This window comes from Boleophthalmus pectinirostris, unplaced genomic scaffold (genome assembly GCF_026225935.1).
Source record: "Boleophthalmus pectinirostris isolate CB_2022bp ecotype Guang Dong unplaced genomic scaffold, ASM2622593v1 HiC_scaffold_20, whole genome shotgun sequence".
Classification (NCBI taxonomy): domain Eukaryota; kingdom Metazoa; phylum Chordata; class Actinopteri; order Gobiiformes; family Gobiidae; genus Boleophthalmus; species Boleophthalmus pectinirostris.
This window is the reverse complement of record NW_026571153.1, coordinates 78,810-94,626: the sequence shown is the minus strand read 5'-3', so window position 1 is coordinate 94,626 and position 15,817 is coordinate 78,810. Positions and strand designations below refer to the sequence as shown.

The 15,817-nt window shown below is 49.0% G+C and overlaps 1 protein-coding gene across 1 annotated transcript; it reads left to right on the top strand.

Annotated features, from left to right (window-relative positions):
* Positions 1-1,296: 1,296 nt before the first annotated feature.
* Positions 1,297-10,554, top strand: LOC110174562 (sodium/potassium-transporting ATPase subunit beta-2-like). The gene is made up of 8 exons (XM_020940664.2): positions 1,297-1,399; positions 7,117-7,245; positions 7,607-7,711; positions 8,298-8,377; positions 9,122-9,247; positions 9,847-9,906; positions 10,147-10,239; positions 10,387-10,554. The coding sequence occupies exons 1-8, from the start codon at positions 1,297-1,299 to the stop codon at positions 10,552-10,554; spliced, it is 864 nt and encodes a 287-aa protein (XP_020796323.1).
* Positions 10,555-15,817: the final 5,263 nt, after the last annotated feature.

Genomic DNA, 15,817 nt, shown 5'->3' with positions numbered 1-15,817 from the left:
GGGGGGGGGGGGGGGGGGAGGGGAGGGCATCTGACACACACAGGAGGACGGGAGGGCATCTGACGGGAGGGCATCTGACACACACAGGAGGAGGGACGGGAGGGCATCTGACACACACAGGAGGGACGGGAGGGCATCTGACACACACAGGAGGTGGGAGGGCATCTGACACACAGGAGGAGGACGGGAGGCATCTGACACACACAGGAGGAGGAGGGCATCTGACACACACACGAGGGGAGGGCATCTGACACACGGAGGGCACACACACAGGAGGAGGAGGGCATCTGACACACAGGAGGAGGGGAGGCATCTGACACACAGGAGGGAGGGTGGGGAGGGCATCTGACACACACAGGAGGACGGGAGGGCATCTGACACACAGGAGGAGGGTGGGAGGGCATCTGACACACACAGGAGGAGGGTGGGAGGGCATCTGACACACACAGGAGGAGGGTGGGAGGGCATCTGACACACACAGGAGGAGGAGGGCATCTGACACACAGGAGGAGGGCATCTGACACACAGGAGGGTGGGAGGGCATCTGACACACACAGGAGGAGAGGCATCTGACACACGAGGACGGGAGGGCATCTGACACACAGGTCACGTGTGTGTTATGTATGGTTCGTGCGCGCGGTGCATCGGTCCACCGCGTGCACGTGACGTATGCTCGTGCGTCACTGGGGTGTGCGGTCATTGGGTGTGACGTCACGGATGTGTGGGCGGGGCCTGACTCCGCAGCCTCCGCGCGTCTCCGCGCTCCTCCATCATCTGCCGCGTCCATCGCTTCATCTGCGCGTCTCACCGCGTCTCACCGCGTCTCACCGCGTCTCACCGCGTCTCACCGCGCTCCATCCGCCGCGTCTCCGTCTCTCATCCGCCGCGTGTCCTCCGTCCGGACCGGGTCAGAATCATCCCGCTCAAACGCTCCGAATCCGCCTCTGATCCGCATCAGATTCGCGCAGCCTCCGCGGAAACAGCTGGAGCTAATCCGGACAGCGCCATCTTCACCTTCACTCTCCTCCTCTGTGAGCCAGGACTAGACCAGGACTAGACCAGGACTAGACCAGGACTAGACCAGGACTAGACCAGGTGTAAACCAGGACTAAACCAGGACTAAACCAGGACTAAACCAGGACTAAACCAGATCTAAACCAGGTGTAAACCAGGACTAATCAAGTCTAAACCGGGTCTTAACCGGGTCTCAACCAGGTCTCAACCAGGACCAAACCAGGTCTAAAGCAGAACTAAATCAGGTCTAAACCAGGACGTAACCAGGACTAACTCGGGACCATGTCTGGGGGCGGTGCAAAAGAAGAACCGCGCGGATCCAGTTGGGACTTTATCTGGAACCCGCGGACGCACGAGCTGATGGGCCGGACCGCCACGAGCTGGGGTGAGTCTGTCAGGTGTGCGTGAGGTGTGCGTGAGGTGTGCGTGAGGTGTGCGTGTGCGTGAGGTGTGCGTGAGGTGTGCGTCAGGTGTGCGTCAGGTGTGCGTCATGGGAGAACACTTGTGTTTAGTTACAGAAGAGTGAATACTGCAATAACATGTTCAAATACATGGGCCAAAAGAGTACTGCAGTCTGAGTACTTCAAACGGAGTACTGCAGTCTGAGTACTTCAAACGGAGTACTGCAGTCTGAGTACTTCAAACGGAGTACTGCAGTCTGAGTACTTCAAACGGAGTACTTCAAACGGAGTACTGCAGTCTGAGTACTTCAAACGGAGTACTGCAGTCTGAGTACTTCAAACGGAGTACTGCAGTCTGAGTACTTCAAACGGAGTACTGCAGTCTGAGTACTTCAAACAGAGTACTGCAGTCTGAGTACTCTAAATATATTTACATCAAATCACATGTAAATGATGTGAAAACACAGTACTCTAAAGTAACTGTACTCTAAAGTACAGGTACTCAGAAGTACCTGTACCCTGAAGTACTTGTACTCTGAAGTATCTGCACTCTGAAGTAACTGTACTTCAGAGTAACTGTACTCTGAAGTACCTGTACTCTGAAGTAACTGTACTTCAAAGTAACTGTACTCTGATGTAACTGTACTTCAAAGTAACTGTACTCTAAAGTACCTGTACTCTGAAATACAGGCACTTTGAAGTGTCTGTATTCTGAAGTACCTGTGCTCTGAAGTAACTGTACTCAGAAGTACCTGTACTCTGAAATAGTAGGGAGAGAGGAAGAGTAGAGGAAGAATCTGACCTGAGTCTGACACAGAGACTCTGCTGATGTTCACTCTGATACTGAACAACTGTGCCCTTGGGCAAGACACTTCCTTATTCTGTGTGAGAGTCAGTGACTGGGACATTTAACTATTTTATTATCCATCCATCCATCCATTTTCTTCCACTTATCCGGGGCCGGGTCGCAGGGGCATCAGTCTAAGCAGGGACTCCCAGACTTCCTTCACCCCAGACACTTCCTCCAGGTGTTCCCAGTCCAGAGACATAGTCCCTCCAGTGTGTCCTGGGTCTTCCCCGGGGCCTCCTCCCGGTGGGACATGAACACCTCCTGAGGGAGACGTCCAGGAGACATTAGAACAGACGTCCTCCCCTCAGACGCTCCTCTCCACGTGGAGGAGCAGCGGCTCTACTCCGAGCTCCTCCCGTGTGACTGAGCTCCTCACTCTGTCTCTAAGGGAGACGCCCAGCCACCCTGCGGAGGAAACTCATTTCGAGCGCTTGTATCTGTGATCTCGTCCTTTCGGTCACTACCCAGAGCTCATGACCAGAGGTGAGAGTAGGAACGAAGACTGACCGGTAAATCGAGAGCTTCACCTTTCGACTCAGCTCCTCTTCACCACAACGACCGATACAGCGACCGCATCACTGCAGACGCTGCACCTGTCCACCTGTCAATCTCACGTTCCGTCCTCCCCTCACTCGTGAACAAGACCCCGAGATACTTGAACTCCTCCACTTGAGGCAAAGACTCCCCACCCACCCGGAGAGGGCAAGACACCTTTTTCCGGTCGAGAACCATGGCCTCGGACTTGGAGGAGCTGATCTTCATCCCAGCCGCTTCACACTCGGCTGCAAACCGCCCCAGTGCTGCAGGTCCTGGTTCAATGGAGCCAACAGGACAACATCATCTGCGAACAGCAGAGATGATCCTGTGGTCCCCAAACCGGACCCCCTCCCGTCCCTGACTGTGCCCAGAACCTCTGTCCATAAACACAATGCACAGAACCAGTGACAGGGGCGGCCCTGGTGGAGTCCAACATGCACCCTTAGCAAAGGGCTCCGAACCCCATACTCCCAGTGCACCCCCCACAGGACACCACGAGGAACACGGTTGACTCTTCTCTAGATCCACAAAACACATGTGGACTGGTTGGGCAAACTTCCCATGAACCTCGAGCACCGATGGAGAGTGTAGAGCTGGTCCAGTGTTCCACGGCCAGGACCGAAAACCACACTGCTCCTCCTGAATCCGAGGTTCGACTATCGGCCGGATTCTCCTCTCCAGTACCCTGGCATAGACCTTACCGGGAAGGCTGAGAAGTGTGATCCCCCTATAGTTGGAACACACCCTCCGGTCCCCCTTCTTATACAGAGGGACCACCACCCCGGTTTGCCAGTCCAGAGGTACTGTCCCCGACCGCCACGCGATGTTGAAGAGGCGTGTCAGCCAAGACAGCCCCACAACATCCAGAGACTTCAGGTACTCAGGACGGATCTCATCCAACCCCGGAGCCTTGCCACCAAGGAGCTTGCCAACCACCTCAGTGACTTCGGCCAGGGTGATGGATGAGTCCACCTCCGAGTCCCCAGCCTCGGCCTCCTCCTCGGAAGGACGTGACGGTGGGATTGAGGAGATCCTCAAAGTTTTCCTTCCACCGCTGGACAACGTCCCCAGTCGAGGTCAGCAGCTCTCCCCCCGCACTGTAAACAGTGTTGGTGAAGAACTGCTTTCCCCTCCTGAGGCGCCGGACGGTTTGACAGAATCTCTTTGAGGCCATCTGATAGTCCCTCCCCGAACTCCTCCCAGCTCCGAGTTTTTGCTTCCGCAACCACACTAGCTGCAGCACGCTTGGCCCGCCAGTACCTGTCAGCTGCCTCAGGAGTCCCACGAGCCAACAAGTCCAGACAGGACTCCTTCTTCAGCTTGACGGCATCCCTTACTTTCGGTGTCCACCACCGGGTTCGGAGATTGCCGCTGCGACAGGCACCACAGACTTTACGCCCACAGCTACGAGCGACCGCATTGAGAATAGAGGCCGAGAATGAAGCCCACTCGGACTCCATGTCCCCAGACTCCCCTGGAATCTGGGAGAAGTTCCCAGAGGTATGAGTTGAAAGTCCCTCTGACAGAAGCTCCGCCAGACGTTCCCAACAGACCCTCACTACACGCTTGGGCCTGCCAGGTCTTTCCGGCTTCCTCCTCTGCCAGTGAACCCAACTCACAACCAGGTGGTGATCAGTTGATGGGGTCACAGGAAGATGCATTGGTTTTAGTTTGATGAGGTCACAGGAAGCCTCACAGTCTCATATAAGCGGCACCTTTACTTTTCTAAGCTTCAGGATTTTCACAATAAGCAGATGAGTTGAGCAGAAAGAGAAGGCACGACTCAGAGCCAGACCTGCTCCTCACAGAGCCAGAGCCGCGCCACTGTACAGGCAATATTATTATATTATTATTATTATTATTATTATTATTATTATTATTATTATTGATTCTCAGTATTACAGAACTTTACAGTAAGTGTAAAATTTAATGAACAAAGGACATCCACTACAAAGTCGATCATCGACCTCCGGCCTAGGGTGTCCTGGTGCCACGTGCACTTATGGACCTTGTGCTCGAACATGGTGTTTGTTATGGACAAACTGTGACTAGCACAGAAGTCCAATAACAAAACACCACTCGGGTTCAGATCAGGGAGGCCGTTCCTCCCAGTCACCCCTCTCCAAGTGTCACTGTCGTTGCCCACGTGGGCGTTGAAGTCCCCCAGGAGAACAACGAGTCCCCGGTCGGTGCACTGTCTAGTACCCCTCCCAGGGACTCCAAGAAGGCCGGGTACTCGAGTACTCTGCACTGCTGTTCGGCCTGTAGGCCGACACCACAGTGAGAGACCTGTCCCCGACCCGAAGGCGCAGGGACGCGTCCACCCTCTCGGGTTCAAAGCGGAGGTGAACTCCAAACACACAGCGTGCTGAGCTGTGGGGCAATGAGCTCCACACCGGCCCCCCACGTCGCTCCTTCAGGCTGAGCCCGGCCGGACCCTGTGGGGGAAGGCTCGGCCACCAGGTGCTCGCTGGTGAGCACCCACCTCAGGCCTGGCTCCAGGGTGGGGCCCTGGTAACGCTGATCCTCTGAGTGTACATCATCATATAAAGCTTCTGAACCGCCCTTCGTCTGACCCGTCCCCCCAGGACCTGTTTGCCTTGGGTGACCAGGGGCATGAAGCCCCCAACAACATAGCTTCCCGGGATAATTTGGGCACTCAAACCCCTCCACCACGATAAGGTGATGGTTCAGGGAGGTGGCAGTTATTATTATTATTATTATTATTATTATTATTATTATTCCATACTGTGGCCTTACCAGTTTGTCAAAGCCTGATCTTGTCAGATCTCTGAAGCTCAGCAGGTCTGGACTTGGATGGAGACGTTTGGAACATCAGGAGCCACAGGAGGCGCCAAAGCAAAAACTGTCATTGTGTCCTTAGGCAAGACACTTCACCCACATTGCCTAGGATGAAAGTGGTGTGTGTGTGTGAGTGATGGTGGTCAGATGGACCGATGGCACAGATTGGCTGGCAGCCACACTTCCATCAGTCTGCCCCAGGGCAGCTATGGCTACAATAGTATCTTACTATCACCAGGTCTGGAGTGAATGAATGATGATCTGTAAAGCAGCTTTGTGACATGTGTCTGTGAAAAGTGCTATAGAAATAAAAATAATAATAATAATAATAATAATAATAATAATAATAATAATAATAATAATATTATTATTATTATTACCACCTTTAAAAACAATTCTACACAAAAAGACCCTCCCCCCGACCAAAGTAGTGCCTCCCCCCGATGAATGTAGGTCACACACAAAGGATTAGCCCCTCCCCCTGACCCCAAGACCAGGACTGAACCAGGACTAAACCAGGACTATACTAGGACTAAACTAGGACTATACCAGGACTGAACCAGGACTGAACGAGTTAAATAATGTCCTTTGTTCATAAAATTTTACACTTACTATAAAGTTCAGTAATACTGAGTATCTATTATTATTATTATTATTATTATTATTATTATTATTATTATTATTATTATTATTATTATTTATTTTATTATTATTATTATTGCCTGTACAGTGGCGCGGCTCTGGCTCTGTGAGGAGCAGGTCTGGCTCTGAGTCGTGCCTTCTCTTTCTGCTCAGCTCATCTGCTTATTGTGAAAATCCTGACGCTTAGAAAAGAAAAGGTGCCGCTTATATGAGACTGTGAGGCTTCCTGTGACCCCTTCAAAATAAAACCAATGCATCTTCCTGTGACCCCTTCAAAATAAAACCAATGCATCTTCCTGTGACCCCTTCAAAATAAACCAATGCAATTCCTGTGATCTCTTCAAAATATAACCAATGCATCTTCCTGTGACCCCGTCAAAATAAAGCCAGTGCATCTTGTCGCTCATTTTCATCTTTGTCTGAAACAGAGGATTTCCATCTGGTCTCCCCAGGCAGAGTTAGGATCAGGTTAAATTCTATTGTGTCTCTGTTCTAATGTGAGGTTCAGGTCAGAGTTGTTCCACCGTTTGTTCTAATGTGAGGTTCATGTCAGGGTTGTTCCACCGTTTGTTCTAGTGTGAGGTTCATGTTAGGGTTGTTCCACCGTTTGCTCTAATGTGAGGTTCATGTCTGGGTTGTTCCACCGTTTGTTCTAATGTGAGGTTCATGTCAGGGTTGTTCCACCGTTTGTTCTAATGTGAGGTTCATGTCAGGGTTGTTCCACCGTTTGTTCTAATGTGAGGTTCATGTTCAGGGTTGTTCCACCGTTTGTTCTAATGTGAGGTTCATGTAGGGTTGTTCCACCTTGTTCTAATGTGAGGTTCATGTCAGGGTTGTTCCACCGTTTGTTCTAATGTGAGGTTCTGGCAGGTCTCATCTTCTTGTTCTACCTGGTGTTCTACCTGTTCCTCGCTGGAATGTTTGCCCTGACCATGTACGTCATGCTCCTGACACTCGACGACTACCGCCCCACCTGGCAGGACCGCCTCACTACACCTGGTAAGACTACACAACCACAATGCACCTGTCACTACACCTGTCACTACACCTGTCTCTGCATATGACAGGTTTTTATTCCCCGCTCTTCTCTTCTGATGCTCAGCTTATTGGTTTAGGGTTTATGGTGATTACATTTGATTTCTTGTTTTGTGATGTTAATGTCTTTCTGATTCTGTAAAACACTTTGAATACATTGTGAACAAATGAAGCCGTAAAAAGAAACCTGCCTAATGCCAAATAAATAAAGAGCCTTATTGTTCAAAGGAAAGATTCCAACCCGAACCCAGCGCATCTGTTCACTGTGTTTGGACAGACCTGAAACGCTGTTACTTCATTGTTCTCTGATTATTTGTGTTTAAAGGCATGATGATTCGTCCGAAGGGAGACCAGCTGCACATCGCCTTCTCTGTTTCCAAGGCGGAGTCGTACCGTGACCTGACTTCAAACCTGGACGTCTTCCTCTCACGTGAGAATCTACCAGTTTTCTATAATGCACTTTTTTGCCAATCAAAGATACTGAAATTTGGGGACCTGGTAAAATTTAAAACATGCCAAATTTAGTTTAAAGTGAAACTCAGAAAACATTCAAAAACTGTTCTGTACAAATGAATTCAAATACAACCTAAGAGGTCAAATAAAGAGCTGAGTGCTCCCGTGTGTTTGGCGCTGCTGCCTGAGCTCAGAGCTTCTGCTCCGGGCTGATGTGCAGTGAGTTTGTACAAAGTTCTACATGCTGCTGTTTCATGAGTGCTCCTGTGCTCAAACTCAGTTTATCTCACTTTACACGCAAACCTGAAAACTGAGTTTTCCAGAATCTTCACTCTAGCCTGAGTTTTTAGAAATTTTCGTTTTCAGAGGCGAATTCGCTGTTTGCGTGTAAACGATGGGTATAAACGAAGGGAAATATCTCCAGTTTTAAAAATACCCATGTACGTGTAAACGGGGCCTAATTCTACGACACTAACCCTAACGACACTAACCCTAATGACACTAACTCTAACCCTCCAAACTCTTGTGTGATTTTAAACGTGGCTCTTTCTCTCTGTTTGCAGCTTACAACGATAGTGTCCAAGCCCAAACCAACGACAACTGTCCCCCAAACCAGTACTTCATCCAAGAGGACAGTGGAGAGGTAAGTCCAACAGCCCGAACCCCTAACTCAGGTCAGACTCAGGTCAGACTCAGGTCAGACTCAGGTCAAACTCAGACTTAGATCAAACTCAGACTCACATCAGACTCTGGTCTTTCTTCATATGTTCTACTGTCTCAGGTGTTCTTTTTCTCTCTCAGGTGTTCTTCTGGGTCAGGTGTTCTTCCTCTGTCTTAGGCTACGTTCAGACTGCAGGGTTTAACGCTCAATTCCCGATTTTTTTGTGAAATCCGATGTTTTTGCGAGGTCGTTCACATTTCCAATTAAATGTGACTTGTCTGTCACTCCAGTGTCCCACATGTGACACTGGAGACACGACGACGTCAACCCCATGCGTCAACCGCAGTGAGCCTGATCTGCGTTTACGGAAGTTGTCCAAACATGGACGCGAGCATTGAGCACCTGGAGATTTTACAGTTCCGGTTTCCGCCTGCTTCAGCGCAGAATAGTGACGTTTGTCGCTTGTTGATGACGTGTAGGTCGGATGGATGCGCTTTGGCCGTTCAGACTGAAGTCGCATGTCAAAAGATCTGTCATTAAAAAATCGGATACAGGTCACATAGAAGCCAAAAAATCGGATTTGCGTCACTTCAGGCTTCAGTCTGAACGCAGCCTTAGTTGTTCTTCTGTCTCAGATATTGTTCTTCTGGGTCAGGTGTTCTTCTGTCTCTAGTCTCAGATGTTCTTTGGTCTCAGATGTTCTTTGGTGTTCTTCTTTGGGTTCAGGTGAGGAATAACCCAAAGCGCTCGTGTCAGTTTAACCGGACGGCTCTGGACCTTTGCTCTGGGCTCAGTGACTCCTCCTACGGCTACAGCAGCGGGCAGCCATGTGTGCTGCTCAAACTCAACCGGGTCAGATGCCCTCCCTGTGTGTCAGATGCCCTTCCCTCCCTGTGTGTCAGATGCCCTCCCTGTGTGTCAGATGCCCTCCCTGTGTGTCAGATGCCCTCCCTGTGTGTCAGATGCCCTCCCTGTGTGTCAGATGCCCTCCCTGTGTGTCAGATGCCCTCCCTGTGTGTCAGATGCCCTGTCAGATGTGTGTCAGATGCCCTTCCTGTGTGTCAGATGCCCTTCCCTCCCTGTGTGTCAGATGCCCTCCCTGTGTGTCAGATGCCCTGTGTGCCCTTCATGTGTGTCAGATGCCCTTCCTGTGTGTCAGATGCCCTTCCCTGTGTGTCAGATGCCCTCCCTGTGTGTCAGATGCCCTCCCTGTGTGTCAGATGCCCTCCCTCCCTGTGTCAGATGTCCCTGTGTGTCAGATGCCCTCCTGTGTGTCAGATGCCCTCCCTGTGTGTTCAGATGCCTCCCTGTGTGTCAGATGCCCTTCATGTGTGTCAGATGCCCTCCCTGTGTGTCAGATGCCCTTCATGTGTGTCAGATGCCCTCCCTGTGTGTCAGATGCCCTTCCGTGTGTCAGATGCCCTCCCTGATGCTGTTTGCTTGTGCTGCAGGTGATTGGGATGCTCCCAGGGAAAGATGGACAGTCTCCATATGTTTCGTGTGGAGCAAAGGTTTGTCTCTTTCTCTCACAGATCTTCTCATCTCTGGACCCAAAGCTCTCGCCTCCTTCGGTCAGAACATGTCCCTCAGTGGTGATGAGGGAGATGTTCTTGGGCTAGTGTGAGCGCACCCATAGATGCAGCGCTCTCTTTCGCTTCCACTCTCTCTCACTCTTTGTCTCATTCGTTCTCTCTCTTTCTTTCTCTCTCTCTGTTTCTCTTTTTCTCTCACTCTTTTTCATGTGTTTGTAGAAGGAAGATGTAAACGTTGGTCCTTTGGCGTATTTTCCTCCAAATGGAACATTCAATCTGATGTACTACCCATACTACGGCAACAAGGCCCAGGTGAGTCCTGGTCTGCTTCAGGTTTAGTCCTGATTTAGTCCTGGTTTAGTCCTGGTTTAGTCTTGGTTTAGTCCTGGTTTAGACCTAATTTAGACCTGGTTCCATTCTGGGTCAGTCCTGGTTCAGATCCTGTTTTGTGTGTTTTAGGTGAATTACACACAGCCGCTGGTCGCGGTGAAGTTCTTGAACGCGTCTCTGAACACCGACCTGAGCGTGGAGTGTCGCATCATCTCCAACACGCTCGGAGACGTCTACGCCAACGACAGGGACAAGTTCGCAGGACGAGTCTCCTTCACTCTACGCATCAATGCTTAGACTGACCTGAGGCCCAAGACCTGAGACAAACCCAAGACTAAAGACCAAACCTGGACCACAGACTGACCATGGACCAAACTTGGACTGACCTAAGACCAGAGCCATCCTCTTCTTCACTCTGCGCATCAATGCTTAGACGAAACAAGGACCCAATTTAGACTGAACCAAGACCAGTCTAGATCAACCCAAGACTAACTACAGACTTTCCGTAGACCTATGGCTCCAACCAAAAGCCACAGATTTAAGACCAGGATCAGTCCACAGACGTTTGAGATTCTTCTGACTGGAGACTTCTCATGATCAATAAACCAGAAAGATCAATCCCAGATGGACACCAAACACTCAGGATGAAGACCCGCTCTGAGACTCCAGGGGGCACTGTTCTGCAGCAGCTCAAACGTGAAAACACAATTGACAAACCTGTTTCAGATTAAATACAGAATCACACGAGACATCGACCCACTGAGTCCTGCTCCAGACCATCCAGATTCCCCCTTCATGTGATCCCAACTAGACCCTGTATAAACCAGTTACAATCCACCTGAACCTATCCAGAACTTCGACTAGACCGGTTACAATCCACCTGAGCCACAGCAGTCTACTGCCACCTACTGCCAAAGAAGATCACTACACACTGCCACTACTACTACTACTACTACTACTACTACTACTACTACTACTACTACTACAGTATACCTAGTGTGTACTTCCACCTACAGCTGCCAAAAGAACAAACTGTCCTCTTTCCATCACTGCCAGGACAAATAAGAACATGAAAGTACAAGAAACATATCGAACATGAACTACTACAGCCAATCAGATCCAAAAGTTGATCTGAGATTTAAAGTTTTCCTAAAGTTGTGTTTAAGGGAAAAAGTTCATATCCCAAATATATGAAATAACATAATGTGCCATGAAGCAAATCTCTGCGAGCACAAACGGCGGCAGCGTCTTAGCTACGCCCAATAAGTCCTATTAACTTTTACCAGAAGATGTTTGAAACATGCGGATGAAGACTTCCAGTGATAAAACAATAAAACTATGGATTCAGCAGCAGCGTCTTCACCTGCCAAAGCTTTACATGGAGACAGGACTCGGATCACATCAGTGTCACTTACAGGCAGCTTTTCATAAGAGTTGATCTGCCAAACATAACGGAACGCTACAGTGACACGTTTTTTTTTTGACAAATTATAATACACAAATTAATTCACATAAATACACAAATTAAAGGCAATTTATAAAAGCAAAAAAGAAAGAATGAAATAACATCTAGATGAAGAAAACCGGGACATGTTGTCAGACTTACCGTCACCAACAGAGCCCAAAGGAAGTCGTCATCTGCATGTTTCCAAACATCTGCCGCTTTTGTGACGTCAGCCTGAATAGAGCCTATTTATATCTACAGCCTATGCTTGTAACAGCTCAGTGTCACCAGTAAGAAACATCAAGACTTTTAGAAACTTGACAAAATTTTCTTTTGCTTTGTGTCCCACCACTGACCCTAACCCATGACTATAAACGCCTTTAACCTGAACCTTTGAGCCAAGGAACTGCACCGAGACCAAAGCAGATGTCACATAACACACTCCAATTGTTTCTATGACACCCACCCTTTGTATAAGCAAAACTAAAACCGGACCCTTTTCCTCTGACCCTAACCCCTGACCCCTAACCTCTTACAGATGACAAATAATAGACGCTTAATATTTCTAAACCCCTCTACGTCCCCCATGTACCCAACTTCTCGTACCCCATACAGCCGATAGAGTAGAAGTATCAGGAGTTTTGAGTATTTTGGATAGCAGGAGTATAAGAAGTATCAGTATCAAGAGTATCGGGAGTATCAGGAATTTCAGTATCGAGAGTATCAGCATCGGGAGTATCAAGAAGTGTCAGTATCGGGATTATCGGGAGTATCAGGAGTGTCAGGATTTTCAGTATCGGGAGTATCAGTATCGGGAGTATCAGGAGTATCAGTATCGGGAGTATCAAGAGTGTCAGTATCGGGAGTATCAAGAGTGTCAGTATCGGGATTATCGGGAGTATCAGGAGTGTCAAGATTTTCAGTATAGGGAGTATCAGTATCGGGAGTATCAGGAGTGTCAGTATCGGGAGTATTGGGAGTCGCTCTGAGCCACGGACCTCATGGATCAAACCAGTGACTGGAGAAAAGCACATTTTTAAAGCTGTAAACACAAAAACGTGACAATAACACGACGTAACTGTGCACTTTAACAGAACTGCACTAAACTCACTGTTTAAACCTGAGCCATATCTGCACCAATCACAGCGCTCGGTCACAGTCACATGACCCTCACTGTTTACACTATTTATTTAGATTTATGTCTTTGTGGTGTTTTCAATGTTTACATGTTTGTTTAAACCATTTGTTCTGATTGGACGGGAGGAGAGTGGACGTGAGGAAATCACTTTTTATTCATACTTTTAAATGATATCTGTTGTTGTTTTTGTCTGTTTTAGATCAAAGTAGGTTTGAATATTTTAGAAATAGAATTTATAAAGTCATAGATGTGTCCTGTGTCTCAAACCGCTTCATATCTCTGCAAAAAGAACATTTAAATTCTGTCATTTTTGTATGAAGCTAAAAATACAATACATAAGAAAAGAAGTCAAGGAAGCAAGGAGGCAAGGAAATAGGACATGGGAAAAATAAGGAGCCAGGATGGGATGAGGAGGAAGAGGAGGAGGAAGAGGAGGAGCTGAAAGCGGTTTGAGACAAACCTCACCTGTCAATCAAAACTACACAAATCCCACCCACTTGCCTGAAGCCACGCCCCCTGCTGGTGTTAAATGTGAAATGTTCAATAAACTGATCAATAAAAGAATGGAACCTCAGACTGTGTGGTTATTGGGCACATGCTCACACTACTTCACTCTAACGCTTCCATAGGTTTTCTGAGATTCCTTAAAAACTACTTCCTGTAAATTTCAACTTGTTTTCACCTTTTCTTCAAAATCTTCAACACGACTAATGTGAAACTGTGAGAAATATTTCGCACAGGAACTGTGTGATGCTAACTGTAGGCACTGCTCTGTCAGAAACTCTCTTAGACTTTAATCTGAGTTGTAATTTATCACAATCTAACCATAAAGACCTGACTTAGCTGAACTACGACAGGTGAGCTGATCTGTGCTCTTAAATACGTCTCTCTGACCCTGAACAGGAACATGAAGATGTGAGCTTTAAATCACTTTTTCTTTTTTTTTCAGATGATCTTAAAAGTTTTTTGACAGTGTTTGCTCATGTGCGCTTTATGTCTCCATGGAACCTCTGAACATTGTACCATAGAGATATGTGTAGAACCCCCCCACTGTGAGGTCACTGCAAAGGAGCAATAATTATTGTTCTACATTTGTAACTGGCTCAGATCTGCAGGGTCCTCCTGACCAGCACCAGGCTCAGGTCAGATTATAGACGCAGGAGGAGCAGGAGCCAAACTGGTCTAATGAGATTAGGCAAAGCTGTGAGGAGCGAGGCAGCAGATACCTCAGGAGTCCACATGCTTCTGTAGGTCCTACTCAGACCTGGACCAAACCCTCAACCAGGATCTCAGGAGTCCATATGCTTCTGTACATCCTGCTCAGATTCAGACCGGAACCAAACCCTCAAACAGGACCACAGTCTAGACCTGGACGTGTTTTACCACCAATGTGAGGAGCAGACACAGGTAATGGGCACCTGAACCTAACATTAGCACAAACCCTAAACCTGAACCTGAACCTAACCCAACCTAACCTAAACCTGTGGTCAGAGCTGTGGTCTATGGTCCATGATCTGTGGTCCGTGATCTGTGGTCCATGGTCTGTGGTCTGTGGTTCATGGTCTGTGGTCCGTGGTCTGTGGTTCATGGTCTGTGGTCTGTGGTCTGTGGTTCATGGTCTGTGGTCCATGATCTGTGGTCCGTGGTCTGTGGTTCATGGTCTGTGGTCTGTGGTCCGTGGTCTGTGGTTCATGGTCTGTGGTCTGTGGTTCGTGGTCTGTGGTTCGTGGTCTGTGGTTCATGGTCTGTGGTCTGTGGTCAGTGGTCTGTGGTCTGTGGTTCATGGTCTGTGGTCTGTGGTCCGTGGTCTGTGGTCTGTGGTTCATGGTCTGTGGTCCATGGTCTGTGGTTCATGGTCTGTGGTTCATGGTCTGTGGTCTGTGGTTCATGGTCTGTGGTCTGTGGTGGTCTGTGGTCTGTGGTTCATGGTCTGTGGTCTGTGGTCTGTGGTCTGTGGTCTGTGGTCCGTGGTCTGTGGTCAGTGGTCTGTGGTCTGTGGTCTGTGGTTCATGGTCTGTGGTCTGTGGTTCATGGTCTGTGGTCTGTGGTTCATGGTCTGTGGTCTGTGGTCTGGTCGTGGTCTGTGGTTCATGGTCTGTGGTTCTGTGGGTCGTGGTTCGTGGTCTGTGGTCGTGGTCATGGTCTGTGGTCTGTGGTTCATGGTCTGTGTTCGTGGTCTGTGGTTCGTGGTCTGTGGTTCATGGTCTGTGGTCTGTGGTTCGTGGTCTGTGGTCTGTGGTCTGTGGTTTCGTGGTCTGTGGTTCGTGGTCTGTGGTTCTGGTCTGTGGTCTGGTGTGGTCTGTGGTCTGGTTCATGGTCTGTGGTCTGTGGTTCTGTGGTCTGTGGTTCATGGTCTGTGGTCTGTGGTTCATGGTCTGTGGTTCGTGGTCTGTGTCTGTGGTCTGTGGTTCATGGTCTGTGGTCTGTGGTTCGTGGTCTGTGGTTCATGGTCTGTGGTTCGTGGTCTGTGGTTCATGGTCTGTGGTTCATGGTCTGTGGTCTGTGGTGTGTGGTCTGTGGTCTGTGGTCATGGTCTGTGGTCTGTGGTTCATGGTGTGGTCTGTGGTTCATGGTCTGTGGTCTGTGGTTCATGGTCTGTGGTTCATGGTCTGTGGTCCGTGGTCTGTGGTCTGTGGTCTGTGGTCTGTGGTCAGATCTCTGGTCAGTGAGTCGTGAGTGAAATGGAGTAAATCGTCTCATCGTTTCGAGTTTGGCCCAAATTCAAATCCTCCGGGTTTTGGCACCGTGTGTGTCACCGAACCATGAGATCATGAGTCATGTGACCACAACATCCACCACACACTGTCACTTCACCTGTCACTTTACGTTCTGTGTCGTGTGTGTGTGTGTGTGTGTGTGTGTCTGCTGTGTGTGTGTGTGTGTGTGTGTGTGTGTTGTGTGTGTCTCTGTGTGTGTGTTGTGTGTGTGTGTGTGTGTGTGTGTGTGTGTGTGTGTGTGTGTGTGTGTGTGTGTGTGTG

Excerpts from the sequence above, each read along its gene's own strand:
- LOC110174562 (XM_020940664.2), top strand. The coding sequence starts at position 1,297 with ATGTCTGGGGGCGGTGCAAAAGAAGAACCGCGCGGATCCAGTTGGGAC. Across the intron at positions 7,246-7,606 it reads GGACCGCCTCACTACACCTG|GCATGATGATTCGTCCGAAG; the intron begins GTAAGACTACAC and ends TTGTGTTTAAAG. Across the intron at positions 10,240-10,386 it reads ACTACGGCAACAAGGCCCAG|GTGAATTACACACAGCCGCT; the intron begins GTGAGTCCTGGT and ends TGTGTGTTTTAG.